The sequence below is a fragment of the Martes martes genome (genome assembly GCF_963455335.1).
Source record: "Martes martes genome assembly, chromosome: 11".
NCBI lineage: Eukaryota > Metazoa > Chordata > Mammalia > Carnivora > Mustelidae > Martes > Martes martes.
The window spans coordinates 57,870,622-57,897,672 of NC_137899.1; the positions used below are offsets into that span (position 1 = coordinate 57,870,622).

Genomic DNA, 27,051 nt, shown 5'->3' on the forward strand with positions numbered 1-27,051 from the left:
GGCACTTCCAGGACTTTCTTCTTGAATGTTATCCCACAGGATAGGGTTCTGAGCTGCCAAGGAGATCAAAGACACTAAACTTTGGAAGTGATGTCCCTTCTCTGGTCTCACTTCCCGGGATGGAAGAAGGGGCTGGCGAGGCTTTGCTTTCCGTGGAGAAGGAAATCACCGACACCTTCAGCTCTTACTAGGGCTAGTGGTTTCACAGCCCTACCTCCCCAGCTCCCTCCCTATGATCCCACGCTTCTCTTATCCCACCCTTATGATTGGACATCTTTTAATGTTATTTAATTTTCATACCAGTTGAACTGGATCTTAGGTAGTATGCTTGGAAGTAGGATTTTGTGGAAGAGTAATTTTATTATCTCCCAACACCGGTAATGATTGCTTTATTCATTCTTCATGACTAAGACATTTTATTGAAAATCAACTACACACTTTCACTTACCTGGATAAAGGCTAAGGACCAGGACCCTGGGAATGGGGGGAGGGAGGTGGGCACGTGTAAACCCTCCCCTGGGCAGGTCAGATTCTCTATCCCAACATCCCAAAGGGGAAGGAACTGGCTTAAAGGTAGAGGAAGATGTTTCCAAATGATCTGTCTTTGGAAAGGGGAAAGTGTGCCTGACTGTCCCCCCAGACACTCCCACAGTCAGCTCCCCAGGTGCTTGCACACAGATCTGTCCTGTCTATCTTCCAGGCTCTCGTCCAAGAAGCTCAGAGCCTTTCCCATCCATTAGTGCCCACAGGGCCTACCTGCTGAGATCATAGAAGGATGTGGCATGGTCTGATCTACTGCCTAAATCTCAGACAGGATGTTGGTTTTAATTTTTAATACCCAGGAATGGAATGGGTTATTTGGAAATTCTTGAGGATCATTTAGGAATCACTGAGTAAATGTTCTTAATACACACATGTACATGTAACAATCTCTATGGGGTACTCACTTGTTTCTGGCTGACATATTGCTGGCATCTTAGCATCAGTGGCCAGAATCTATACCAGTGGCCAGACTTGTAGTATGGCCTGGAAAATGTGTTATTTTAGCAGCTTCTCTTTCCTTTGTAAACCACGGGCAGAAGAGAGAAGAATGCCAAGATTGCACATACAGCACAAACATATGCATTCTGATAGCCCTGAGATGACACTAAAAATGTTATTTTTAAAAATAACATTTAAAAATCTAATCCAGAATCCAAGCAAAAAAGAGGAAAGAAAGGATCATTTTGTTATATATTAAGTTTCAAAAATCCTGAACATAGGAGAGAGTATACTCCTTAGAAGGGTAACAACTCTGGCCTAGGATATCATGTCCTCTACCAGACAAGCAGACTAAGAAAATGAGGCCAGACCTCCAACGGAGGAGAGCAGGAGAGAGAAGACCCTTGTCAGGGGGGAGCCCGTCAGAGGTATTTTCTAAAAGTACTAAAAACCAGTAAGACCGGGAATAATAAGAAATGCTCTGTAGCACTAAAAAATAAACTAAAAACAAAAAACAAAAAAACGAAAACGAACCCACCTCACTTCTCTCAAACCCAAAGAGCACCCAGTGTGCAGCTAGCTGTCCACTGCAATCCAAAAAGGGGTGTTTCTCTCTGACCTTAGAAAACCCCAAACTCCTCAGGGTGGACGACATTAAGACTCTCTTAAGTCCACATTATTTTTTATTACTTTCAAAGATAATATACTTGGAACGCCAACTGAGTAGATATTCCTTAAGTATTTTTTGACAGCAAATATGTACTATGTAATGTGTTTCCCATTAAGGTCATACCACAATCATTATTTTTCTCAGTAATATCATGAATCGAAAAGATGAACGGATATTTTCTAGTTCTCTCAAAGGCTGAATCACCTCCTGAAAACAAGATCCTGAAACTCATCTCCCCAACCCAGCCCTAAACAGAAAGTTCTCTATTGCTTCAGCTGGTGACTTCCCGTGTGTGCACACACTCTCTTTGCAGTAGGGATTCGAAAGGACAAGCAAAGACTAGGGGCATAATAAAATAACAAAATAAGATAAAAATAAAAGAAATATATAAATAAGTAAAATAAATAGAAATAACAGAAATGGTATGCTATTTTAAAAATCCTCCAGCTTTTTGATAGATACAGAGTGAGCAATCAGACAACCCCAGCTGTTCAAAGGAGAGTCCTAGGACACTGCGCCTGAATGGAGCCCAACAGGAATCATGGGGAAACTGGAGAGTGACTAACAGAAGGGCTGACTGAAAAACATGTGGGGCTGGACATGTTTTTCTGTTGGGATGAGAACACAATGATTATCTGACATTCCTCATGACTCACCTCTTTGTGCCCAGGCAGGAAAAAGAAGCTAAACGTTTACATTACCAAATCATATCAAATCACTTCCAAACAGCTTTGAAGGAGTGGTAAACGGGATCAGAGCTGGGCAGCAGAGAATTTAAAATGGCCGCCTGCCTGCTCCCCGTCACTTGCAGAGTCAGTCTAAGCTTGAGAAGTTTTTGGTAAGGAACCTCCACCAAACTGCCAGATTTCGTAGTAAGAAGCAGGTATCTGGAGACCCACACAAACACACGACAAACGCTTTATAGAAACAGAAAAATGAATAACAGATAAATGAAGGAAACCAAACTTAAAAGTCTCTAATGCTCCATGAATTACGAGCTACCAAGATTGGAGGTAGGCTCGGTGTGGGTGCTCAGAATGAGCAGATCTGATACAAGGTGAAAACAGAATTTGGATAATTTGTTTGGGTTTTTCATGAATTTTCAACACAACCATGGAGTCAGAAAATGTAGAAAAAGATTCAAGAGGTTGGCCAGGTGGTCAGGCATTTCTGTGACACAGGCATGCGACTTACGGATGACAGGGCGTGTTTCAGGCCGATGACCTGGGCAGAGGGCGGGGAGGAGACATCCTGTTCCACGAGCTGCTTCATCTTCTCTCTCTCCGCTGACAGGGTATTAAAAGCTGACCTTAAAGTGAAGTAAACTAGAAAGATATAATCATTATAAAAAGGAGTAAAGGAAGAGGCATAATTAAACGCAAGACACAGAGACACATATTTCTTATGAAGGAACTTAGAAAAGTAACAGCCCCAAACAGTGAACTGAAGAGTACAGCAAAGGGACACTCTAAGTTGACACTTAAAGAACACATCTGGAATGTACAACACCCAGAGTGAACCCTAACACCCAGAGTGAACCCTAACTGAAACTCTGGACTCCAGGTAATAATGCTGCTTTGTTGTAGGTTTACTGATTTTAAAAATTGGACCACGCTGGTGGGATGCTGGCAGTGGGGGAGGTTGTGTGTGGGTGGGAGGGGGAGGGTTATATGGAACTCCATACTTTCTGCTCCATTTTGCTATGAAGCGAAAACTGCTCTGAAAAATAAAGTCTATTAAAAAAATTTAACAGCGTACATATTTTTCAATTCCAAACCCCCTACCCACTACACAATTCTAGGAATTGATGACCTATCAGGATATTCTGACACTTGAAAAAACACCTCTGGATTCTCAATTATCAGCATTTAATTTTGTTTCTATCCCTAAAGACCGAAACTGTTTGAAAACAAAGCTCATTGGTCACTGGGGAGTCATGAAACTAGAAACCAAGAAACTAGATAGCACCTTAACCAAGTGGCCACAATTAATCTCCGGTGGGGCTCAGATGGATTTGTGTGCCTCTGGGTGGAATATTCTGAAGAAGATACACCTTGGTTTGTGTTGTACACCAGCCAGGGCTAGGCCACTCCAAAAGGAGGAACATCTATGTAAAAACTGACCTGTATCCTTCAAAAGCATCAGTTTCATCAAAGAAAAAGAAAGGCTGAGGAACTGCTCCCAATGGCAAGAAACTGAAGAGACATGACAATTAAGGCGGCACATGATCGTGGGCTTGATCCTGGACTGAAGGGGAAATATGCTATTGAAGGACATTATTGGAACCACTGACAGCATCTGAACGTGGTAAATAGGGGAGATCAAAGTCATGTTTCAATGTTAAATTTCCTGAATTTCACAACTGCACTGTGGCTACGTCACAGACTATCCCTATTACTATCCCTATTCTTAGGAAATAGATACTACAGTATAAAGGCATAAAAAAAAAATGAGGTAGGATTCCTACTCTCACACGGTTCAGAAAAATAAACACATATGTGTTTGCATGCATATAGTGTGTGTGGAAAAAGAGGTAAGATATATGTGGCAAAATATTGAAAATGATAAATTGGGGTAAAAGATCTGTGGGAATTATTTGTATTATTCTTGCAACTACTCCGTCAATTTGAAATTATTTTAGGGTGTCGCCTACACTCTTGTCAGTCTTCCCGCTGCTTTATCCAGAATCCCCAGGCTCTAAACTTGGCATTCAGCTACTCTGTTCACTTTAGCAAGCACTCAGCCCCATGAGAGCTTAGCATTGCTAGGCATTCAGATGCCAGAACTGAAGTTTTTAGAACCCGCTAACACATACAGCAAAAAAATTCATCAAATTTTGATCACCTTTGTATGAGTTATCCCCTAGGAATGGGGAAATGGCATCTAACTTACTGATCATGGATATGACATTTGAACATTATCTTTCCAGTGTCCTTTGTTACATTTTGTTTTAGAAAGGTAGCAAGAAGGAAGAGGCAGAGACACACTTGTCAGAGGACATTCCTGAATTCCACGGGGTTGCGTCTTTAGAAGCACTGTCATTCGAGAGTGGTTGATTCAGTATTGCAGAACTAAATAGGCATTACTGACTTGCTTCCCTCATTTCCACAGCCACAAGGACAACTGCATCTCTCCACAAGTTGTTGCTGAATTTGTCTGAGGTTGTGGTTCAGTGATGGATTTAGACTATCTTCGGAAAGTCAATGTACAAATAAGCAATTTGCTCAAACACACACACACACACACACAGTATCCTTAGTTTATTAAGTACAATTCATTTCTTCCCTTCTGTCAACAGAAGACAGGGTAAATAGGTACTAAAGGCAAACAAGTACTAAAAATTTTCCAAAAGTATCTAAGGAACACACTTAGCGCTTTGATTTAAACAATTCTGTTGAGCAAAATAATGGGCTGCTCAGCAGAGTGACCCAGAGTGTGGGCTCTGAACCAGCCCGGGATTCTTCCCAGCTCTATCACTCAGGTACTGCAGGACCCTGGGCAAATGTATGCTGTACCTGAACTCCCCTTCCCTCATTTGTAAATGGGGGTCATGAGAGTGTTTACCTTATAAGATGGTTATGGGGATTAAAGCACTTAACCCCAAGGACAGCCTATAATAAATAATAAGTGTTGCTGCCATAGTAATAGTGATGGTGATAAAAACAACACACGAGGGTCAAAGCGGTGGGGACTGGAATGCAGGTGTTAGGAGAGTACTTTGGTCTCTTGCCAGAACAACACTTGTCAGTAACAGGTGTGCAGGGTACAGGGTCTAATGAATGAGGGACTGACCGGAATCTGTTCAACAGTGGAAGAGCAGCCTCAGCTGGGGGGCAACGAGCCCCGCAATTAACACTTTACGTCCCAGTAGATAGGCACCCCCAACACACACTCCGTAGGATACCCACGCCCATCTGAGTGGGTCCCGGGAGGGAACACCTTTTCACTGCCATGGGTTTTTTTGGGTTTGGTTTTTTTTTTTTTTTTTTTGGTCTTTTGGTATAAGTTTCCTTAATTTGCTATTACAATTGACATTACCCTTCTATGAGTTCTGGTGTATACCGTAACGATTTGGTATCTGTATCCACCGCAAAACGATCACCACAATAAGTCTAGGGAATATCTGTCACTTTACATTGTTACAAAAGAAAAAAGAATTTTCTCACTGTCATGTTTATAGCTTTAGTAAATGTGGCACTCAGCTGGCTACCCCTTTACCAGATCCATTCCTCTGGCCTCCAGACGGCCTGCAGTGAAGCAAGGCCTTCAGCCTGATGAGAAGATTCCATTTAAAATTGGCAGAATACACACTCCTTGGTTCAAAATGGAGAGCTGGGGCACCTGGGTGGCTCAGTCGGTTAAGCGTCTGCCTTTGGTTCAGGTCATGATCCCAGTGTCCTGGGATTGAGCCCCACATCGGAGTCCTTGCTTGGTGGGAAACCTGCTTCTCCCTCTCCCACTCCCCCTGCTTGTGTTCCCTCTCTTGCTGTGTGTCTGTCAAATAAATAAAATCTTAAAAAAAAAAGGGAGAACTGATAAGACTGTGGTGGGCATAAAATAAACAGAAACTCATATAGTCACTATATCTAATTTTCATGTGTAAAGTGCTTCCTAAACTACCTGAAAAAGGATTGCTATGCACTGAATTTCTTAAACCACTGGTGAGGCCACTCAGAGGACATGAAGATCGTCATTCCCAGCGGCCTGATGGCCCAGCACACGCAGAGCCATTGTGAGGGGCTGCTTGCGGGAGACTGTATTTATATTAACCATTAAAGACACAGGATCCCAGAGGTGAGGAATATTCTCTGTGGCAGAATGCTTTCTTACTAATTTCTAACATGATGCTAGAGAAAAAGAAAGAAAAAACTTACAAAAACAGCGATCCAAATGAATGTATCACATCTATGGATAGCTGACAACAAATGAAACCACATAGAAAGGCTTCAGTGGTGGTGCCTGCACAGCTCAGTCAGTTAAGTGTCTGCCTTTGGGTCATGATTCCAGGGTCCTGGGATAGAGTCCCACATCAGCCTCCTTGCTCAGCGGGAGTCTGCTTTTCCCTCTCCTTCTGCCCTTTCTGCTCACCCACTCGCTCACTCTCTCTCTCTCAAATAAATAAGTAAATAATATTAAAAAGAAAGAAAGAAAGTCTTCAATGCTCAGAGCTACAAAGAACCCCAAAGATCACTAAGGCCACCTACCATATGGAAAGACCAACTCTTCTCTGCCTCCAAACCTCCTTGCCTGTGGTTTTGGACCATGTTTCTCAGACCACGTGCTGTCTCCTAAAGCAGTCCGCTCTGCCCCAGGCTCTGCGGCAGGGAAGGAAGTCCTCCTGTGCCCAAGCCGAAATTTCCCTCAGTGTCTCCTCACTGGCAAACAGCACTACCTATTCGTTCATGCGGTGTTCAAATTTCGAAAGGCAATCATGGCATCTCTGTTTACTCATTTTTCCCAGACTGTCCTTAGCCATTTCTCAGACCCTCTCACTGTACTAAGAGAGTGGGACGCAGGTTGAGTTCTGACAGAATGGAACGTCATATGCCTCATACAACTGACTCCTGGACCACTACCTTTCTGGTTTCCACGGGATTCCATGATATTCTTCTGTTGAGTTAGACGGCGAGAGTGTAGTTAGCACGTTTGGTACTGAAGGACGCCTGTACTCTTACACTAGCTGAGCTCTACTGTTGAATGTGCTCCTTCTCCAGCCGTTTCTGGGAATCAAAAAGAATGAAGTCCGGGGGAAGACAGTAATGCCATGGACACCACGTGCACAGAGGTAGTGTGGCAGAAGGGAAAGACATTTTGTAATAAGGCAAATGCAAACCAAAATCCTACTTCTACCACTTGGTTGACATTTAGATTTTGGACAAATCCTCGGTTTCCACATCCGTATTTGGGGGTAATGCCCGTTATCTCATGAGTGCTTTGAGGAAACAGTGAGAAAACATATTATCATATAGTGCCCAACCCACAGTAGGACTCATTACTTTTCTTTCCCTTTTTTTTTTTTTTTTTAAGATTTTATTTATTTGCCAGAGAGAGAGAGAGAGAGAGAGCACAAGCAGGGGGAGCAGCAGGCAGAGGGAGAATCAGGCTCCCCACTGAGGAAGGAGTTCAACACGAGACTCAATCCCAGGATCCCGGGATCATAACCTGAGCCGAAGCAGATGCTTAACTGACTGAGCCACCCAGACATCAGTGTCTTTTTAATGAAAAGCACTTTTTGCTGAATTTTCTTCGAAATGATAACATACCTAAAATATCTGGGGTGGCTTTACCTTCTGTAATCTGCTTCCTCTCATTTTCAAACCTCACAAGATATCCCTGGTTTTAAAATACTTTCTGATATTCTATCCAAATGGTTCTTTCATTTAGATACATTAGGTAATTTGATTAAATGGTCCTACTTATTTCTGGACAATTTTCATAAATACAAGTGCTCAGCATATTTTTATGCTGAATTCTAAATTATGCTTGATAAATGATCTGGCTTTTCTTTAAATTCTATAGCTTCTAGCTTTTAATCTATGAAAATGATATCACTGTGATATGCTTGGCTTTTTATCCAATGCTTCTAGAAACTCAAAACAGTTCAGAAAATGATCCTCCAACAATTAAAACTCAACACAGGAAAAGAATCAAAAACAAAAGAATACTAAATAATGGAATACAGTTTAATTCTGTTCTACTTTTAACCTTTTCATTTATAAATCAGGATTTCCCTGTCTGAAAATGCCTTCAGGAAAGTATCAGTAAGACTTGTTTCTTTACAAAGTCAAACATAAATGCCCCATTCCCAGAGGACCCTGGTCCTATCCTAGTCCTTGCTTTCCTATCCTAGAACTGCTCACCATATTCAGTCATTTCTATTTCAGCTAAGAATAGGACACTGTCTCATAAAACCTTCTTGTAACAATAAGCAACAGCAAGAATTCTTTCTATTCAGAACAAAATAACCAATCACAGAAAATAGTTACAGAATTTGAGATCCAAAAGTCAGGAGAACTACTTTAGGACATTTTTTTTTTTTAAGAGAGGATTTTTTTTTTAAAGGATTTTATCTATTTATTTGACAGACAGAGAGAGAGAATGACAGAAAGAGAGCATGAGACAGGGGAGGTCAGAGGGAGAAGATGACTCCTTGCTGAGCAGGGATCCCGAAGCGGGACTCTATCCTGGGACTCCAGGATCATGACCTGAGCTGAAAACAATTGCTGAAAACAATTGCTTAACCAACTGAGCCACCCAGGCACCCCATATTTTAGGACATTTAACAAATGAGGCAACTGAGGCCCAGAGAAGTTAATTGGTGAGCTCAAAATTCCACAGCTAGTCATAATGGAGTGGCCAAGAATGAAAGTCTGCTTTCTGATTCAGATGGTATAGAGGGTTAGCTCCATAAAGGTTTATTATTTACTGTGTTCCCTGCATTATGTTTCTCAAGAACTTTAGTTCCTTGGTGTCAACAGCTACTGGGAAGTGAGGGAAAGTTTTCCAAATACATTGAAAATCACTGACTTAAACAAAGCTAACAGACTTCTCTGCTGCAGGACTTCTCAGGGCCTTTAATATTTACTATTCTTGGACAAATTCAAAGGGGACCATAGTCAGCAGGGTTTTCCAAACATTTTTAACCATGGAATTCTTTTGTTTTTAAAAGCATTTTATGGGCAAAGTGTTCTGTGAAATATATTTGGAGAAATGTAACACTTAATATATGCAATGTAAATTCCTTAATGACTTTTAAGTTTTAGTACATTTTGTTCTCTGCTTACTTAAATGTGTGTCAACATATGCTCAAAGCCAGACACATGAATCAATGAGATATGCCATAAAAATCAAATTCCATTTATAATATATAAGGACTTTTTCACCTATGATGGGTATATATAGGTTGTCTAACCTTTGATCTAATCTTCTAAAAAACAGAGAATGCAGATGCATTTAACAAATTAAAGAAAAACTAGGTAACACAGACTATGTTACAACATCAGTGGAATTCCTACATTTAGTTCACCTTCCCTGGAATCACAGTGGATAGATTAGTCATACAGTCAAGAAAGTACCACAAAAACCGTCCTTGACCAGGTCAGGCTCAGGCAGGAAGAAAGGAAAGGTCAAGATGCTTTGAGTTTGAATGTATGGAAGTGAGCAAGCACGCAAGCACTCGGGACTGAGGACAAACCTGAGCAGTGTCTCCATCCCATGAGGCCTCCGAGTCACAGCCCGTGTGAAAGGGACTCCCAGAGATCCTTCAGTCTGCGTGAGTGTACTTGAAAACCACAGCAGGGAAACACAGCCTGTTGGGCTCCCAGTGCAATTCGAGTCTGCGAGCCCACGGGACAAAGGCTGTTGTTGAATAAGCACACCTGGACCTTTCTGGGAGCACAGATCTCGACCTCGTCCACGCGTGTGGCAGCTCTGCGGCCAGCTGTTTTTTGACAAAGCCTGAAAGGCAGAGCAGCTGGCCGCAGCCATTATAGATGGTCCAGGAGGCTAAGCGCTCTGCAGGGGTAAGGTTTTAGGGGCCGGACTCAACATGGCAACCTCTCTCTCTGCTGAGGGAGCAGCTTCTTCTGTGGCAAAATGCAGGATATCCCTGCTGTGGGATGCATTATCCTCTCATTTGTAAAAAGACAGTTCATGGGGTTTTTAAAGATCCACTTATTTGGGGCACCTGGGTGGCTCAGTGGATTAAGGCCTCTGCCTTCGGCTCAGGTCATGATCTCAGGGTCCTGGGATCGAGCCCCGCATCGGGCTCTCTGCTTAGCAGGGAGCCTGCTTCCCCCTCTCTCTCTGCCTGCCTCTCTGCCTACTTGTGATCTCTCTCTCTGTCAAACAAATAAAATCTTAAAAAAAAAAAAATCCACTTATTTATTTGAGCAAAAGAGAGCATGAGTGGGAGGGACAGAGGGAAAGAGTCTCCAGCAGACTCCACGCCAAGTGCAAGCCCAACAAAGCCTCACCACCTGAGCCAAAACCGAGAGTCCAGATGCTTAATCAACAGCGCCATCCAAATGCCCTGACAGCTCGTGTTATTGAAAAGTCACGTTCTTTTTCAGGGATTTCCTCCCATAAAGCCTAAAAGGCAACACCGATTACAGCAACTAGGACATGAGTTTGGTTGAGGTGGGGATTTGTAAAGAACATGAAATGGTTTCCCGTACGATTGTGGGGTAACGGAAGAGAGACCTGAAAGGTTCAACAGTGTCATGGCAGAAAAACACGGGGCCAGGGGAATAAAGCAGCAGAGCCCGTATCTTCCTTCCTCTCACTTCAAGCACTGCCCTCCCATTTGAAAAAAAAAAAAAAAAAAAAAAAAATTTAAGGCAGGGAGGGGCAGAGGGAGAGGGAAAGTTTTAAGCAGGCTCCATGCCCAACTCAGAGCCTGATGCAGGGGCTCGATCTCATGACCCTGAAATCATGACCTGAGCCAAAATCAAGAGTCAGATGCGTAACTGAGTAAGCCACGCAGGCACCCCACTACCTTCCCATTTAAAACTTTCAAACCCATCTGCCCCTTTAAAAAATGATAAATATATCACATTTTTAAAAAAGATAAGCCGTAAGACTATAATAAGCCCTTGCAAGTCCAGCCTCCATCACTAAAATATCGGTGTAGATCCTCCCAGTCTGTTTAATACACCTCTATGTGCCAGATTTATATAGTTCATTTTTTCCGAAGGGACAGGATCCTACCCATACATTGTTTTGAGATCTGTATTTTTACTCAACGGTGTGTTGTGAACATGTTTCTGTGTCTATAAAAGTAGCCCTGTGTAAGGGCGGTGAGACACCAGACACTGGGCCAGGAGGGCTGGATTCAAGTCTCGGTGGGTCACTTCCTACCACTTTCTTACTCAGGAAGCTCTTCAGCTTCTTCGAGCCACAGCTTTCTTATCTGTGCAATGAAGATTACAATACTGTCTGCTCCACATGCTGCTGCTGGAGTGAATGGAACAGTGCATGTAAAGTACTTAGTGAATACCCGACCTCAGAGCTGTGTGCTCAATATGTTTATTCCTGTGCTGTTGACTCTTCTATCACATAATTATATTGCATTAAAAAATCCAATTTCCCTATTGTTGGGCATTTAGGTTATTTCCATTAAAAAAAAACAACTTTCTATTCTGAAATCATTATAGATTCACAGGAAGTTGCAAAAACAGTACAGAGAGGTCCTGGGTACCCTATAGCCCGTTTCTCACTGTGGTGACATCTTACAGAACTACAGTATCCACACCTGAAAACTGACCTTGGCTGCATCTATAGCTCACGGGCAGATGTCATCAGTTTTATGTGCTCTCATTGTGTCTATGTGTGTAAATACACATCAATGCAATGTTATCACATGTGTAGATTTATGGAACCACCAGCACAATCAGGATACAGAACCTTCCATTACCATCAAGATCCCTCTTGCTACCCCTTCATGATCACAACCATATTACCCTCTTTCCCTGAGCCCTGGCAACCACTAATCTCTATTCCTATCATCTTATCACTTCAAAAGTGTTAATACATGGAAACATACACTACACAACCTTTAGAAACTGGCTATTTTCCCTCATCATAATGTCCTCGAGATCCCCCCAGGCAGCCATGCATACACATCATTATTTGGTCCTTTTCGCTGTTGAGCTGTATCCACTGTACCGACGTCCTATAGTTTACGTAACCGTGCACCTGTTGAAGGACATTTGGGTTGTTCCGATCTTCGGCTAATACAAACAAATACAAATAAAGCTGCTCTGAACATGTACGTGTAAGTTTTTGTGTGGACTTCAGTTTACATTTCTCTGGGAAAAATGGCCAGGAATGTGAATGTTGAGTTATACGGTAAGTGATGTTTAGTTTTATATAAAGCTGCCAAACCACTGTTCAGAGAGGCTGTATCATCCTGCACTGCCACCAGCAACAGGTGAGAGACCCAGTTTCTCCATGTCCTCACCAGCATTTGCATCTTTTTGGAGCTAAAATAGGGGTATGGTAATATCTCATCCCGGCTTTAACTGGCAGTTTCCTAATGGCTAATGATGTTGAACATCTATGTCTAATTTTTGATACGATAAGCAATGCTATAAGAGATCTCTTTATTTGGATAAATTCTAAAGTAATTTCTGTGAATGAATTCTTCAAAGTGGAATTGCTGGATAGGCAGATTTTTTTTTTTTTTAACTTGAAACATAATGTCATATCGCTCTCCAGAAAAGCACCAATTCACACCACCACCAGCAGCATGTGAGTTAAAGAATACCTAATGCTCTCACTCTCTCCCCTAAGGGCTTAAAGAAGAAACTTCTTGTCAATACACTCCCTAGTGCAGGGAAATAAAATAAAGATTAGATTGCCCCAAATCCTACTAGAGCAGAAGATGAACCAACTAAGATCCCCTCTCCAAGGACATCCCATACCCATTGACATTTTCATCAAACACATCAGGAAGAAAGAAAACTCATTTACCTTTATGGGCAATATGACACAGGTCTTCTTGCATTTTAGAAAACTCTGACGAGGTTTCAGAGCCATCAGAGTAATTTTTCTCTTCTCCAAAATCTAATGTTGACAAATTAGGATTGGAGGAATGCAGTCTTACTGGGCCAGAGAAAGGTTTGGGGACCTGAAGTGACACCAAAGGGAGACATTCCTTCTCAGATGCAAGATGCTTAGAATATTTACTTTTTACTAAAATTAGAATTTTGTAGAAGAACATTTTATAGGTACATCTTTCTACCCAGTGATAACTTAAAACAAAATGAATGAAAACCCAGGAGAGCACTTTCTCCAGCAACTTGCTCTGGCTTCTTGCAAAATAAAAATGGGTGAGAAATCACCCATATTCTTTTGCAAATGATCGAAGCATTAAAGCTCTAGGTTGGAAATGACAGCTATAGCTGCCACACTCTTTCTCGTTTCTACTCAATTCCTTCCTCCTGGCAATAACCATCCAGTACCTAGGTTGTGAACAGTGGCTAGGTGTTAGAATGTTTCCTTAATTTGCATCTGGTGCTTCCAAAAAGCTAACTTCTCACATGTTTGTACACAAATCACTCTTCACTTTGAAAGTCCTTACATTTAACCCATAAAGTGCTTTGAACCAAAGAACATACAAGAGTATAGCCGATGACTTATTCATTAAGTCTCTGATTTATGTGACCTTAACAATGTCCCCATTTAATATGCAATGGCCGAGATGCAAATCTTAGCCTCTGGCTTAGCTGTGAACTCAGGAAATTGGCAGCTAGTGTAACACAGTGAAACTCTGATGGGGGTCTGGGAGGTTGGACACGGAGGCAAAAGAGAGTCTGCACAATGTCCCAATTCCAGAGACTCCAGTGGGCTCAGAGGGATGATGAATCCACTGACTGGCCACAGAAGAGGTGGGTCAGAGCACACACGCAAGCAGGGAAGAGGGCAGGTGGGCTTGGCATTAAAGAAGGGGAAACCAGAGTCCAAGAAATGGCCTAACTCCTTCCGTCCTCATGCCATTTCCTCTTACCCAATTCCATTACATGCTTATTGGAGCAACCAGAAAATCGAAGTGATTGAATTTCTCTCTGCACAGGCTATTAGCGAGCATGACTGCAGAAAATCCCATCGGAGTCCCCGCAGCCCCCAGCATGTGGCCCGGAGAGCAGGGGAAGCAATGGTTACCTGCAGTGTTCCTGTAGTATCTTTGCCAATAGCTCTGGACCGCCACCTCCTGTGAGATCTTTTTTCCTTTTTGGGACTTTCAAAAGCTGTACCCTTTGTTTCAAAACAGGAGAGAGAGCACAGAAAGTAAGGCCTCCCAGGCCAAGGAGGGAAAAGTGCACAGCAAAGTGACCACCTCCATCCCCTGGAATGTGGCGGAAGCAACCAAGACCGGACAACGTCCCACTGCTAGCACGAGGCTGGGGAGGAGAGAGAGAAGCAGAAAAACACCACAGTGCAAACAGCAGAGGGATCTGGCTGACCTGGATGGCGTTGATGGCAGGCGCCGAATATGTCCGGTGCAGGACGTCCATACTCTGCAGGAGCTGGCTCATTTCTACCAGGTAGGCATGACAGTGGGCCAGGTCTGTGGGACAAAAGCAAAAGGAAGATTCATAAGCCCTCATCTTGGCACCCAGGTTGACCTATGCTCATGCCAGCTACTTTTTAAATTTCTCTCTACATCTGTACGGAGATGATCTCTTACTTCCTTTTTTACAGAAGAGGCAGTGCACTGCCATGGTGAGGGGCATGGATTTAGAGAACAAGATGGCCTTGGTTTGAACACTTCCTGAACTCTGAATCTTGGATGAATTACATCATATCTGTGCCTCAGTGTCCTCATCTGGGAAAGGGAGAGAATTATACACCTGCCTTCATAGGATAATTGTGAGCTGACATAGGTCAGCATGCTTTTGGAGTGCTGGTACCCTGTCAGCAGTAAGTAAATCAGCTCCCATCATTAGCATCATTATTTCTAATATTGCAATAACAGGGTGTCATTCTCCGCTTCTGAGGACTCCAGACATGTAAATGAATGAAACAAAGATGAAGGTTGCACTGGTCTCCAAGGACACCTGTCGACCAGGGACCCACATGAGATAGTGGTGATCATCTGCACATTGACCCGAGAGGACCTAAGAGTTCTCATGCCAGTTCCTTGGTCCCTAACTCAAAAGACAGTTCTTAATTTGCTATTTTCTGGATGATGGTGGCTGTTTCCACTGAGAAATCAAGACCCAATGGCTCTCAAACTTTGGCCTCATCAGAATCTACTGGAAAACTGATTAAACCACAGATCCTTGAGATTCGCCCACAGTTTCTGATTCGGTCTGAGAATTCACTTTTCAAATAAGTTTGCAGGCCAGGCCCATTCTGCTGGTCCAGAGATGGCACTTCAAGGACTACCTGTGCCAAAAATGTTACTCAGTGAAGCTCCCGCATGACGTTTACTGGGAGGGCAAATCTTATACGGCCAAACGTGTGATAGTATCTGCATTCAATGGAGAAAATGCACTTTTCAAGACCTGCCATCTTTCTCTTAGCATGGCTCTCAATCATGGCTCTGCTTTAAAATCCACTAGGGAAATTCTTTAAATTCCATATGTCCGACTCCCATCTGGAGATAATTAAATCAGAACATCCCCAATCCCACTGGTGACTTGTTTTGTTTTTTAGTTCCCTGTGTGGTTCTTAGCTAATTAGGGTTGAGAACACTGAGCTTCCTTATGGAAGAGTTCTCAATCCTGACTCCTTATCAGAGTCATTTGGGAAACTGCAGAAAATCAGTGATGCCAGGGCCCAAGTGCAGACCAAATTAAAGAGATTCTTCTGGAGAATGGGTACTCTTGCCTTTCAAATGCTCTTTTGGTGATTCTAGTGTGCAACTAGGGGAGAGAACTCCTATTCGTGGGGATCTCCATTTGGTTCGCCCACTCACTGTGAGCCATGACTCCCAGTCTTGGATGTATACAGGAGTCAGTTTTGGTACTTAAGAACAATAACAACGACAACAACCAGAGAGCTGCACAGAGCCTACCCATGGAGACAGTGATATAGTAGGTCCTCATGGAAATCAGACGTGGGTACTTAAAGAATATGAAAGGAAACCTGTCTGCACGCACAGCCAGGTGAAGACGGGAAGCTGTGCAGGGAGAGTGTCTTTTGGTCATCACCCATGCAAACTCAGTAAGCGAGCTCTGAGAGGAAATGTAGACCAGTGACAGGAAAATTCACCCAAGGTGTAAATACTCAACGAGCGCCATCTGAGAGCCATGACAGAAAGAAGCAGAGGTTTCAAGTCACTTTACCTTTGGAGCATTTTTCCATGTCCTCTGAAGACTGTAACCATAATGGAACTCGCGTCTCACCAGCACAAGAAAATGATAAATTGCTTCCGGTTTGAATCGAGTTCTGCTTTGATATACTGCTACGCTGTTCCACAGATGACAAAAGCACATTATAAATGAAAACAGAGCGCCGTGGGGACACGTTAGGATAAAGGACAACAGAGTGAGCTGGTCGCTAACAGAAGCCATTGGCTTATAATGGGAAAGAAGCTTCTAAGAAAGCACTCCAGTAGAGACCCCCAAGCTCAGTCCTGAATTTCTTCTTTGGTCAAATGATAATCATACCAAAATCATAATATAAATGTTGAGAAATTTCATAATCCTATATAGCTATTAACATGCATACTTCATTTTACAAGCAGAGAAGAAAACCCAAGTCAGAATGGTCAAGGGAGAGCTGGAGACACCATTAAATTCCCCCGTGTGTTTTCTCAGTTACTGTCACAGTGACAACAGATGCTCCTCTGGCCCTAGTTCTGAGCAGCTGGGCAAAGAGATCCTTTCCCACAAGCCCCTCCTCCTCAGACAGAGTCCCCAGTGGGGACTCCTTTGCACAAAGCCACCACCTTCTTCTAGATTCATTATTGGAAAACTCTTACCTTCCTACTTGATATGGAGTCCAAGACCCCAGATGCTGAGTCTGTGACAGTGGATCCTGGGAAATAATGATTAACCTCATGTGGAAACATGGCAATTTCATTCTGACGATACATTCTGTGGTGGCGGAGTTTGGATACCCACTCATCAAAGATTTCTTCTGACTTGACCTAAATTGATTAAAAAGAAGGAAACAAGAGTGTCACTCACTGAAAGGAACAATTTCTTCATTAAATTGAGATGCCCTCTCTTTACATGTTGGCCTGTGTAGAAATGTAGAAATATGAGTTTATTGTTTTAGTTTAAATTTATGTGGAATTATAGGAATACGTTTGAGGAGGAAATGGAGAATAAAAATGGTCTTCATAAGCTTCACTTAGGTTCTCAATGAAAGGGTCCAATTATCATGCTATTATTAAGAAAGCAAAACATTACCACTTATATTAAACAACAAATATACTGGAATTCATGTTGATCTGTCTCAAAATATTCCCAAATTCACTCGTCCCCACTTCCATTCTTACTGAAAATATTAGCACCATGTTTCTTTTTAAACTCTTTTATAATTCAGACTTTTCAGATCAATCTTCTCTGAACTGGAACGAATTCGTAAATTCTTCCCAAAGATTAACCTTGTTAATCTTCTCTGACAAAGAACACATTGGTGAGGAATGTGAAGGTTTTTTTTAAAACACATTTCCTGTACTTGGAAATAGGAAAAAAAAATGTGAAAAACTATTATTGGAGATTTCCAAGGTTTTTCAAACACACCTACACAAACAGTTAGCTACTCTCTCCATAAATGAGTATCTGTGTCTTCTTTGCACGAAGAATAATGTTTATAACTAGCAACTTTTATTATAAAGTAATTCGAATGTTCATAAAAGTACTAGAAAGAATGTAACAAGCACCTACGCACTAGCTCTTTCTTCACAGTCCATGTTTTGTGTGTACGAGGGTGTACTAACATTTTCAAAGTGGAAAACCATAGATACCTATATACTGGAACAGAGTCTCGTGAAGTGGCAACTTAAAATCACCCAACAGGATGCACGGTAGATTATCTTCCAAGAAGCAAACTCCAGGTCAATCTGTTCAAATCTTTCCTACCATCACTGCTGAGAGCAAGAACGTCTGTAGCCATCACTCACTCATTTAGGAAACGTTAGGTCAGCTCTTAGGTATGTTGTGTTGGTTAGAAGGACATGAAGGACCTAAACCCGCCCCCCACCAGGTGCTACTGAATATATCGTTTACAGGAAAAAGCAACACCAACTGATGGACATCTATTTATTCTCCCTAAATTATGTCCTTGAAATGTATTTCACTTCCCAGACATGCTTATGTCAGGAACTTCACAGAAATCTGACACCACCCTTTGCACAGATCTGCTCTCAGAGGCCCTTAAAAATCGGAGCCCGGAACATTCGTCTTCACTCATTTTTTTTTTTATTGGTTAAGTGAGGTAGAAGAATCAAAGCACTTTATTAAATAACTGTCCAGCATTCTGTTCCAACCCCACCAGCAGATATAGGACCGTGGGCGGATGGCCACTTAACCCTTTGGCTGCCCAGATTCCTCATCTAGAAAATAAGAGGATGGGATTGGGCGGCCGCCACTTAAAAGCTGCCTGACTCTGAGGCCACTAACGAGGACCCTCAGACAACCACTCGCACCTACATGAATACTCACAGCTCACTTCCAATTAAATGAACAAGAAACACGAACAGAACTTAGAGTAAATCAACACAGAGAAATATTAAACTGTTTGTCACGATATTAGCACACAATGTTATTTTAAGCACTCGGGTTCTTCCAAACCTAGGAATAAATAATTACTTTTATTCTATTATGTGGAATAGTGGATGAACCTGACCATGTCAAGACAGAACTAACTAGGAGTCATTGGAAGTACATGGAGACACAAGTGACACTCTTCTAGAGGAGACTAATCAACCTTTGAGACAGGGGGTGGGAGGGTGGGTTGTTTTATCTTTTCTTTTCTTTTTTTTTTTTTAGTTATTCTCAACCAAGGGACATTTGGCAATGGGAGATGTTTTTTTGGCTGTTATAACTTAAAGGGGTTTGTTACCAACATCTAGTGGGGAGAGGCCAGGGATATCCCTCAACACCCTCTAATGCACAGGACAGACCCCACAGCCAAGAATTCTCCAGCCCACTACGTCAGTAGCGCCGAGGGTGAGAATCCCTGCTTTGCTCAGGCCTTACGCTAGGCAGCAGCACGACGGACCACAGGTATGTATTAGGCATATACTTGTGTAAGCACCACACAGGTCCTATGAGGAGAGCAGGGGCATCCTAAGACGTGGAGCTCACCATCTCACGCTCATTTTCCCAACCCCCAGCCCCCACGCTCACTATTCCAAGTAATTTGCTCCAAGTAAGAAAAGAGTTTTAAAATCCTCTCAATTATCTCCTCACGTTCAGGTCCCATCTAATAATCATACACAAAAACTAAAGTTCTTGAGCTTACAGCAGGCTGGGCATCATGCCAAGTTTCCTCCATGCAGCACTACAACATGGGCACTATAATAATTCCCATTCTGGGGAAGGGTGGTGAGAAAACGGAGACTTTCAGGATTAAAAAATTTGCCAAAGGCCAGTAGCCTGTAAGTAGCCAGGTCAAGATCTGAACCAGATCTGGACCTCTGGACCCTACCACCTGGCAGGGGAGAGGGCAGAAGAGACGAGTGAGCCACTTTCAGAGGTACTAATTGGAGGCCCATACTTCAGGAGAAAAGTTCCTGACATTCACTGTACTATGAGAATTTTAATGGAATCCCTGCAAAATTAGCTAAAGTGGTAAGACTAAATATTGTGTTTCAGGGAACCAACTTTAACCCATGGTACCTGGTTCTTCACTAAAGGTGCTACAGTCTGGGGGAAGGAGGGGTTATTTGGAAACATGAAGATTTTAGTAATTATTGACTGTTGTCATAATCATGGTATGTGTGGGGTGTGGTCCCTACGGGGTGGGCGACGAGGATGCTAAACTGGCAGCCTGTGAGACGGTCCATCCAAATATCAATAGCGTCTGTTAGAAATAACTTTCATAATGAAGATCGTCTACACATTGGTTGGATCTTTTGAAATAAACAAAGCGCATTACCAGATAGCACTGTAACTACAATCCCTTTGCAACTGAAAGAAACCGTGGGACAGAAGATCGTGCCAGGGAAGCAGCCTCACCTTCAGATGGTAGATGTGCTCCTCGGTATCCAGATCTATGCATTTTGATGACTTTTTTACGGACATCACCGAGAGCCCAACATCAATGCAGCCGTGCAGCTTCTCTCTCTCGATCTGCAGAGGCGTGAGAAGAGGGCCACTTGAGGTGCAGGGTGTTAAAAACAGTAGTCACATCCCTGACGCTCCTCTAGCCTCCCCTTCACATCCACAAATACAAATGTAATAATGATGACTTACCAAGCACTTAGTGTGAACCGGTACTGAATTAAATGTTGTCCATGCACTACCTGTTTTAGTCTACGGGGGTTTAAGTAACAAGTGCTTTCTCCGCACAGCCAGTGAGTAAGGAAGGGAGAGAAGAAGCCCATGGACAGACTCCCACGGCGATGAATTCACCTGTTACCTGAACTGACCTCCACAGAATTAGTTCCCAGTCTCTAAATTCATCTGGAAGTGATTTAAAAATGGGAGCAAGGGCAGGAAGCTAAGACAAGCCACCGTGGGTCAGGCCTTATGTCAGGTTTTCTACAGGCAACCCGAGGACATGAACTCTAGGAGGCAAGGGAAGCAAGAAGGGATGAGGGATGTGCCAGGGAAGAGGAGGACCCGTACAAGGGGCAGGACGAACAGTCATTCCAGCCCTTGTGGGCTGTGTCTCTCATGTAACGCAACAGGGAACTTCCTATCCCCTTCATCAAGGGCCTTCTCCACGAAACCCCTCGGTCATTGTAACTGTGGGAGTGATATCTGTCCTGTTTTATTCCTGTTACCTTGCTGAGAAAATGTCTTTTCCCACCCAGAGGACCCCTCAACCCAACCCTAAGACCTGAACAGACCCCTGGATGCCCACTGGGGTGTTGAGAGGAGCCCTCCACCTTGACTTGGTGGGCAAACTGAGCCCACCCAGAACCCAGGGCTGGGACAGTGCGAAGCTGGCACCTCTGGTTCATGCGAAGGAACTATTACTCCCTATGGTTTCCAGTTCAGAGAAATGCAATCCCCCAATGTGTACAATCTCATCCATGGGCTGACAACAATGAGCCCTTTAATTCTTTAATAGCATATTCGATTGAGAAGACTTACGTCGGTTTGGCTCTTGGCGTATTTCAAAATTCCTTTGTCCAGATAGAAAAATCTCTGTAGGGAAGAAAGGGTAATTCACTAAGGCATCCCATTTAAACACGCACCCTTCCCTTAGTCCCAATGTTCAACTTCAAATTAAATATACACTATACACACCTACAAACCGTGTACTGAGTGGGTGCAAATAAAGATGAGTCCAAGGCCAGTGTCTTACCTTGTGCCAACCTTTCAAGGGCCATTTCCTCTTTTTCAGCAAAAATCCTTTCTGAACGGCCGGCTCCTGGGTGTAACTCATCTCTCCTCTCAGCCCTTCCACCACTTCCCAGCTGTCCTGTTCCAATAAAACAGTCCGTGCTAAATGGCTGCCTTCAAAACCAACAACAACACTTAGAAGCTACTTCATCCTATTGGTAAATCCAGCCGAGATGGTGAGATTGGCTGGGTTTGCTGGGGGGGAAGAAGTTAAACTTTAATTTTCATACAGGTCCTGGACTTCATGAATTTAATGCTAGAATTTAATGGCATCAAATTTGACTTTTTTTTTTTCCCCAAAAGCCCTCTCCTAGAAAGGAATGTTTTTCTCTCTTTAGTGCTGAAACACGGCTAACGGTAAAGCTTTTACTGGAAGTTCTATTTTTGTTCCCTTTTACATCATCACACAGTTACTGCTTGCACACCGCTAGACTTCAGTCTGAATTTTAACCAAAGGCTACAGCCATCAGGTGGGAATACAGGAAAATTGGCTTAAGTACTGGCTGAAAAGTATGAGACCGAATGCAAGCTGGTAAACATGACAACTTGGTCAAAATATTGAGTCAGTTGCAAGGTAATTGTTTCAAATTCTAGCTATTTAAATACTGGAAATCCTGAAGCATTAAAAAGGTGCTTTTGAAACAAGTATTTTCATCTTTTTTCAGAAATGTTGTCTGCCACGCCCTTCTTCTGTTTCAAAAACGTTTGTTCGGAAAGCAATTATTGCTCTACTGAGCTGCTTGTAATTTTGAAGAGGTACAATGTTATTACATTGTTATTACAATGAATCCTCTGTTGACTAGGTAGCGTCAACTCATTGACTGAAAAAGGATTTAAAAGGGATACGAAAGAAAAACACTAAAAATTCTGAAAACTTATTTTAAGTGTTTGAAAATGCACAAATCGTTGCAAAACTGCCCTAAGATAGACCAAAGTTGGCAATATCCATTTTAGAGGCCAAGATAATGCATTTTTATCTTACTAATGGATTAATATGCACGAAAAGCACAAATCTTAAAAGTACAACCTGATGAATTTATACACCTATACTCTCAGTAACTACCATCCAGATCAGAGAGAAACATTTCCAACACATAATTAAGTTTTGACAAACACGTCCTTCCCCACCCCTCCAATGTTTTTGAGATATTATTGGCATATAACATATACAAGTTTAAAGTATACAATGGGATGATTTGATACCCCTCCTCTCTACACCTCCCCCCTTCACTACCCCTTTTTTTGTGTGGTGATAACACTTAAGATCTACTTTCTTCACGTTCCAAGAATACAATAAGGCATATACTCACCGTGCTGTACATTAGATCCCCCAGAACTTACTTAACTTAGAGCTGGGCGTTTGTACAATTTCACTAGCATTTCACCATTCCCACCCCTGTCCACTCCCAGGAGACACCATTTTACTCTCTCTTTCCTTGAGTTCAGCTTTTTTAGATTCTACATATAAATGACAACATACGGTATTTGTTTTTCTCTGATTTATTTCACTTAGCCTAATGCACTCGGTGTCCATCCATGTTGCTGCAAAAGACAGGATTTCCTTCTTTTTTATGGCTGGATGATATTCCCCTTTGTATGTGTATCACATTTTCTTTATCCAGCATCCACTGATGGACACTTAGGTTGTTTCACTGTCTTGGCTACTGTGAATAAAGTTGCAATGAACGTGGGGTGCAGCTATCTCTCCATGAGACAAACGTGTCCTTTTGGCCAAGATTTCATATTGACTAACGTGCTCTTAGTCAAATGTCCAGACTACATGTGAGGGTTACAGGTAGAGGCCAGAGGAATTGGGAGATGGACAGTAGTAAGTCTGGACCAGCACCAGGGAGCAGAAGCAATTTGATTCAAGCCACAGGAAACAGTCTAATGGAAGGGCATGGAACCAGGTGGGTCTGGGGTCCCCTGGCTCAGTTTCTGTGTTGTCCTCAAGTTCAATACCTGGGAAACACGTGGTATCGAGAACACCTCTCTACTTTAGCAACTGAACTCTATGACAATCCTGGCAGATCTGCCTTCTATCTGATTGCACTTTACCGTGAATATAGTTAAAGGCACATTCCACACTTCTGAAATGGTAGTAGGATCCCAAGAGCTAGAGTGGTAAAAGGGAATTCTTTTTATTTATTTATTTATTTATTTATTTGACAGACAGATCACAAGCAGGCAGAGAGGCAAGCAGAGAGAGAGGGAGGGAAGCAGGCTCCCTGCGGAGCAGAGAGCCCGATGCGGGGCTTGATCCCAGGATCCTGGGATCATGACCTGAGCCGAAGGCAGAGGCTTTAACCCACTGAGCCACCCAGGCACCCCAAAAAGGAATTCTTCTATGGAAAAAAGCAAAACTTACATTTAGCTCTTAAATTGGAGGACTTTTTCAGAAAGGCAGCAACGTCAAATGAGATTTCTTTATCACATCACCAATTATTCAAAGTCACTTAATCACACCCAGACGATACATGGAGAATGTGTATTATTAAGGAATGAGAAGCCACACACACATGCACGCACACTCATGACCTCTGTTCACATGTATTTCAGCTTAGAAAGCCATTCCTTAAAATTTAACATGTCCTACCTCCCAAAATTTTAATGAATTCTTAAGGTCAAGTTTAAAAATTCCACCGCCTCCAGGAAGCCTTCTTCAAAGGACAGTACTATTTCATCTTAGACTTCATCCACACTCCATCTTACCTTTCCAGTGGTTTACCACTTACTTTCATATGTAAGATTTTATCATTCCTCCTAGACAACAGACTCCTTGAGGGTGTAAAGCGTCTAGTTCACTTCTGATTTCCTCACAATGTTCAATCTGCTGTCCTGAATAGTATACATCTGATTGGCTAATCAATAAACTTGGTCTTAGAATAAGACTGCAAACCGATTTATGTCTTTGGAATATTATAAATCAGCATGCATTTGAAATGTGCCCAATATCTTTGGCCAAATGACTATTTACAAGTTAAATCCAGCACATTCGTATTTGCGAAAGAGGGTATATGTGCCTGTTATCGTTGTTAAATGGAAATCAATGGCTCAAAATCTTTTGGGAAGTACTCTCAGGGGATCAAGTCCTTTCCATTTGTTTAAAACACCCAAGCAGAAGGCAACATGCAGTGATAATACTAGACAATCATGCATGTCTGCTCAATACATTCAATTGTGCAGAATGCAAATGCCAATGGGGATTAGATGTTAATTGCATACTTTACAAAACTGAAAAAAAAATGGAAGGAGATCATATCTATAGTTTAAAGAAAAACAAGAATTAAATTTCAAAAATGTTTCAAGGATTCATGTTAGAACTAGATCTCTCCTGAATTCTTGAGACCTAATACATTCCTGCCAATGAGCCAATGCGGAAGGCAGGGAATCAGACTGCATTTGCTAGCATTTAAAGGAAATAAGTCAGAAACAGTTTGCATTTATGCCAAACAAAATATCGTCTTTTTTCCTCACTTTATTTTCTACCTGGGCTCAGAACTTAAGACGCTCACCAGGTTGGAAAAGCCAGATTTGATATATTTAAGGAAGTGGAGACTCTGCTCTACTAAGGAAGAAAGCTCTGCAGCCAGCTTCTTTTCTGGGCTTGCCACCCAAATTCTCCCCTTCCAGCTTCCCTGTCTGTCACCATCCCTGAGTTACCCGGCTGAAACCTGAGAGCCAATGTTCTCCGTGGGGGCAGTCCTCTCCCTCCAGGGCTGCCAAGTGGTGGGGGTACTTCCGGTTGTCTCGGTTCCCCAGATCTAATGGATGGGATCCAGGGATGGTCAAAGTCCCACAGGGCCTCATCTCAGACAATGAAAAAGTTGTCCCACTTCCCACGAGACTTTCCAAAGTGCCAGTGGACTTTTTTGTAGGTGAAACCTGTTTATAATTTCTTGAGCACAGAATTTGACTCTGTTTCACATCTATACCGAAGGATTTCTGCAAGGTTTTTAGACACTTCGAATCCTTAGTATTGCAACTACCAGGTAACTGAGGGGAGGCTCTATTTTCTTCTGTTTGGGACTTTAACAAGCATCACCCGCCATTCTGGAGAATCGTGTCACTGAAGGCCGTGTCACTTGTGGTATCTGAGTTATTAGCACAACACACCCGTATGGGTCTGCATTGGTAGCTGTCATGATTTACATATAGGTATATCTGATCACATCATTATATCTTCTGGTATGATCATATGTGGACTTCTATATTTTAAAATAAATATTTTAATATTAACCACTTTCTCTGAGTTTTCCTTTATGTGACAGCAAAGCATTACGGTGATATTTTCAAAATTATTATTCATTATGAATTAATAATGAATTTCATGTGAGTAAAGGGTCACTAAAATATTGGTCACAATAAAGGGATATTGTTTTGCTGGGATTAAGAACCACTGCGGAACCTGACACAAATTCTGTGAGAAGAAATGTTATGCCCTCATGCTGCAGTGAAATCATTCGGAACTGAGAGGACTTAATTTTCTCATAAATAAGTACTGTCGGTTTCATCCTCAAAATGTTTATCTTCTCTGTCCCCTCCTCTCTGTTTCCCAGCCACTATCCTGACCCAAGCTCTCATCCAACCTCGTTTCCCAAGACTCGCCTCCACTTCCATAATCATTGATGGGGCCCCATTATGCCCTATACTCCATGCAATATACAAATGAATAGAATGCAATACTTGTCTGCATTTCCACTTTGGTGGTTTATTCATATTGTTCAAGCCTTCCAGAATCTTCTCTTGACCTTCTCTACCCATGCAAATCCTTCAAAATTTTAGTTCAGTTTCTGAAATTTTCCTAAATTATCCAACCCACATCAACTGTATATTACTGTAAATAAAGTATTATTTATTATCCATAATTATTATTGATATTATCAATATTATTATCAATACTATAAAGTAGTATTATTTATTATCAAATGACTTAGTGTTTCATTATTCATGATTTTTTCCCTACTTTTATCCCAGGACTTTGGTCTTTTCTCCTCAAAACAGTTATAGGGGAGAACCCTACATTGCTTAGAACCCCAGCAATGATCTATATTTATATTTTAAATTTTTGCTATATATGTGATATTTATGCTATATACTATACATATATCTCAAATAAAAGAAGTCTCTATTGGGCTTTCAACCCAAGAAAATGGGTTAAGTTCTCAAACCAAGTAAATGGTGCTAGATGGATGGTTAACAAGGAAGTATTAAGTCATACCCATACTTCTATATAGCCTGACATTTAAAACACAAAAGGATAGGGCCACGAAATACTACCCAAGGGGGTCGACTAGAACAACAACAATATAAACAATAATAACATAAAATAATTGGAGAACAGTTTTTAGCCCCATGAAAGCAGGAACCTTTTCTGCCTTGCTCACTACTTAAGAGGGCACAGTAGGTATGAATAAATATGTTGAA

The 27,051-nt window shown here is 42.1% G+C and overlaps 1 protein-coding gene across 1 annotated transcript in view; it reads right to left on the reverse strand.

The window, feature by feature from the left end:
• The window catches only part of OSBPL3 (oxysterol binding protein like 3), a 177,123-nt gene that overhangs the window by 44,648 nt on the left and 105,424 nt on the right, over nt 1-27,051 (reverse strand). The window contains exons 3-11 of the mRNA XM_080818509.1: nt 21,587-21,703; nt 21,373-21,426; nt 20,290-20,403; nt 17,082-17,249; nt 16,444-16,567; nt 14,617-14,720; nt 14,315-14,407; nt 13,124-13,280; nt 2,846-2,976 (exon numbers count right to left, since the gene is read on the reverse strand). Of these exons, the coding sequence (XP_080674635.1) occupies nt 2,846-2,976; nt 13,124-13,280; nt 14,315-14,407; nt 14,617-14,720; nt 16,444-16,567; nt 17,082-17,249; nt 20,290-20,403; nt 21,373-21,426; nt 21,587-21,703 (1,062 nt within the window). The remainder of the gene's footprint in view (nt 1-2,845; nt 2,977-13,123; nt 13,281-14,314; nt 14,408-14,616; nt 14,721-16,443; nt 16,568-17,081; nt 17,250-20,289; nt 20,404-21,372; nt 21,427-21,586; nt 21,704-27,051) is intronic.